The sequence below is a fragment of the Eimeria mitis genome, genomic scaffold (genome assembly GCF_000499745.2).
Source record: "Eimeria mitis Houghton genomic scaffold, Emh_scaff2350, whole genome shotgun sequence".
Classification (NCBI taxonomy): Eukaryota; Apicomplexa; class Conoidasida; order Eucoccidiorida; family Eimeriidae; genus Eimeria; species Eimeria mitis.
This window is the reverse complement of record NW_013570686.1, coordinates 6025-7605: the sequence shown is the minus strand read 5'-3', so window position 1 is coordinate 7605 and position 1581 is coordinate 6025. Positions and strand designations below refer to the sequence as shown.

Sequence of the window (1581 nt, the reverse complement as noted above, 5' to 3'; positions counted from 1 at the left end):
AGCAACAGCTGTAGCAGCAAAAGATGCAGCAACAGCTTTCAACAGAAGCTGCAACAGCAGCAGCAGCAGCTGCTGCAGCAACAGCTTTTAACAGAAGCAGCAGCAGCAGCAACAGCAGCAGCAGCAGCAGCAGCAGCAACAGCAGCAGCAGCAACAGCTGCAGCAAAGTGCGAGGGCTCTGACTTCATCTTAATTTTGGACAGGTTGAGCATCATGCAGCTGCAGCAGCAGCTGCTGCTGCTGCTGCAGCATGCTGCTTCCTTTCAGGGCATCCGCTGCTGCCTCTATGGGCGTCGCCGCGTGCAGACAGCAGCAGCAGCAGCAGCAGCAGCAGCAGCAGCAGCAGCAGCACGGATTTTGCTTTGGTTGCTTTGGCGATTTGCAGGCAGGCCAAGGACGTTTAAAGTGTTTGTAACAGCAGCAAGAGCTGCTGCTGCTGCTGCTGTTGCTGCTGCTGCTGCTGCTGCTGCTGCTGCGGAGTATACGCGGCCTGTTGCTGCAGTGCTGCTGCTCTAATGCAGCGCAGCAGACAGTTGAGGTGTATGTACACCTCAATACGATGACGACGGTTTCTTTTTATTTAACGAAAGGTCTTTCGTTTGTTTTTACATTTAACTTATTATTATTAATTTAATTATTGTTTTCTTCTTTTTATTTATTTTTATTTTTATCTGCTCTCTGTCTCCTCTCTAGCAGCTGCAGCAGTAGCAGCAGCAGCATGAGTAGCAGCAGCAGCAGGAGTAGCAGCAGCAGCCGGAGCAGCAGCAGCAGCAGGGGTAGCAGCAACAGCAGCAGTAGCAGCAGGAGTATAAGCAGCAGCAGCAGCATCAGCAGCAGGAGCGAGAACAGCAGCATCAGCAGCAGCAGCTATCTATCAGAGCCTCGCTGCAGGCCTTCATCTGTATTTAATTTGTCTCTATTTATTTATTTATTTTTTTTATTTATCTCTTTATATTTACATGTGTTGGGGTGTACAGAGACAGACAGGTTTTTATTATATAAATTTGTTTTTTATTTTTTTTTGTTTTTTTTGTTTGTATATAAACAACCCGCCTTTGGGGCTTTGTCTAGCGCATGCATTTCTTCTCTACGCAGCAAAGAGACAACAAATACACAGCAGCAGAGATGCTGCCTCTGCTGCTGCTGCTGCTGCTGCTGCTGCTGCTGCTGCTGATCGCTGCTGCTGCTGTTGCTGCTGCAGTTAGATCCTGCTGCTGTTGTTGTTGTCGCTGCTGCTACTAGTGGTTGCTGCTGCTGTTGCTGCTGCTGTTGCTGCTGCTGTTTGATCTTCTTGCTGTTGTTGCTGCTGCTGTTGTTTCTGCTGCTGGCGCCTGCTGTTGTCGTTGCTGCTGCTGCTGCTCGTTCCTGCTGCTGCTGCTGCTGCTGCTGCTGCTGCTGCTGCTTCATGGTGAGAGGATACAGCGGCAGCAAGGGCCCCGCATGCAGAAGGGGAGGTGTTGAGGCCCTGCAGAGAAGCAGCAGCAGCAGAGACAAAACAGCAGCAGCTTATGGTGTATGCTGCTGCTGCCACTGCTGCTGCTTCTGCTGCTGCTGCTGCTGCTGCTGCTGCTACTGGTGCAG

The 1581-nt window shown here is 50.7% G+C and overlaps 2 protein-coding genes across 2 annotated transcripts in view; one reads left to right on the top strand and one right to left on the bottom strand.

The window, feature by feature from the left end:
* The window catches only part of EMH_0052410 (uncharacterized protein), a gene marked incomplete at both ends in the record, with an annotated part of 705 nt that extends 189 nt beyond the window's left edge, over positions 1-516 (top strand). The window contains one exon of the mRNA XM_013496874.1: positions 3-516. Coding sequence (XP_013352328.1) covers positions 3-516 — 514 coding nt within the window. The remainder of the gene's footprint in view (positions 1-2) is intronic.
* Positions 517-1201: 685 nt separating this feature from the next.
* The window catches only part of EMH_0052400 (zinc finger DHHC domain-containing protein, putative), a gene marked incomplete at both ends in the record, with an annotated part of 5758 nt that continues 5378 nt past the window's right edge, over positions 1202-1581 (bottom strand). Inside the window, one exon of the mRNA XM_013496873.1 lies at positions 1202-1581. Coding sequence (XP_013352327.1) covers positions 1202-1581 — 380 coding nt within the window.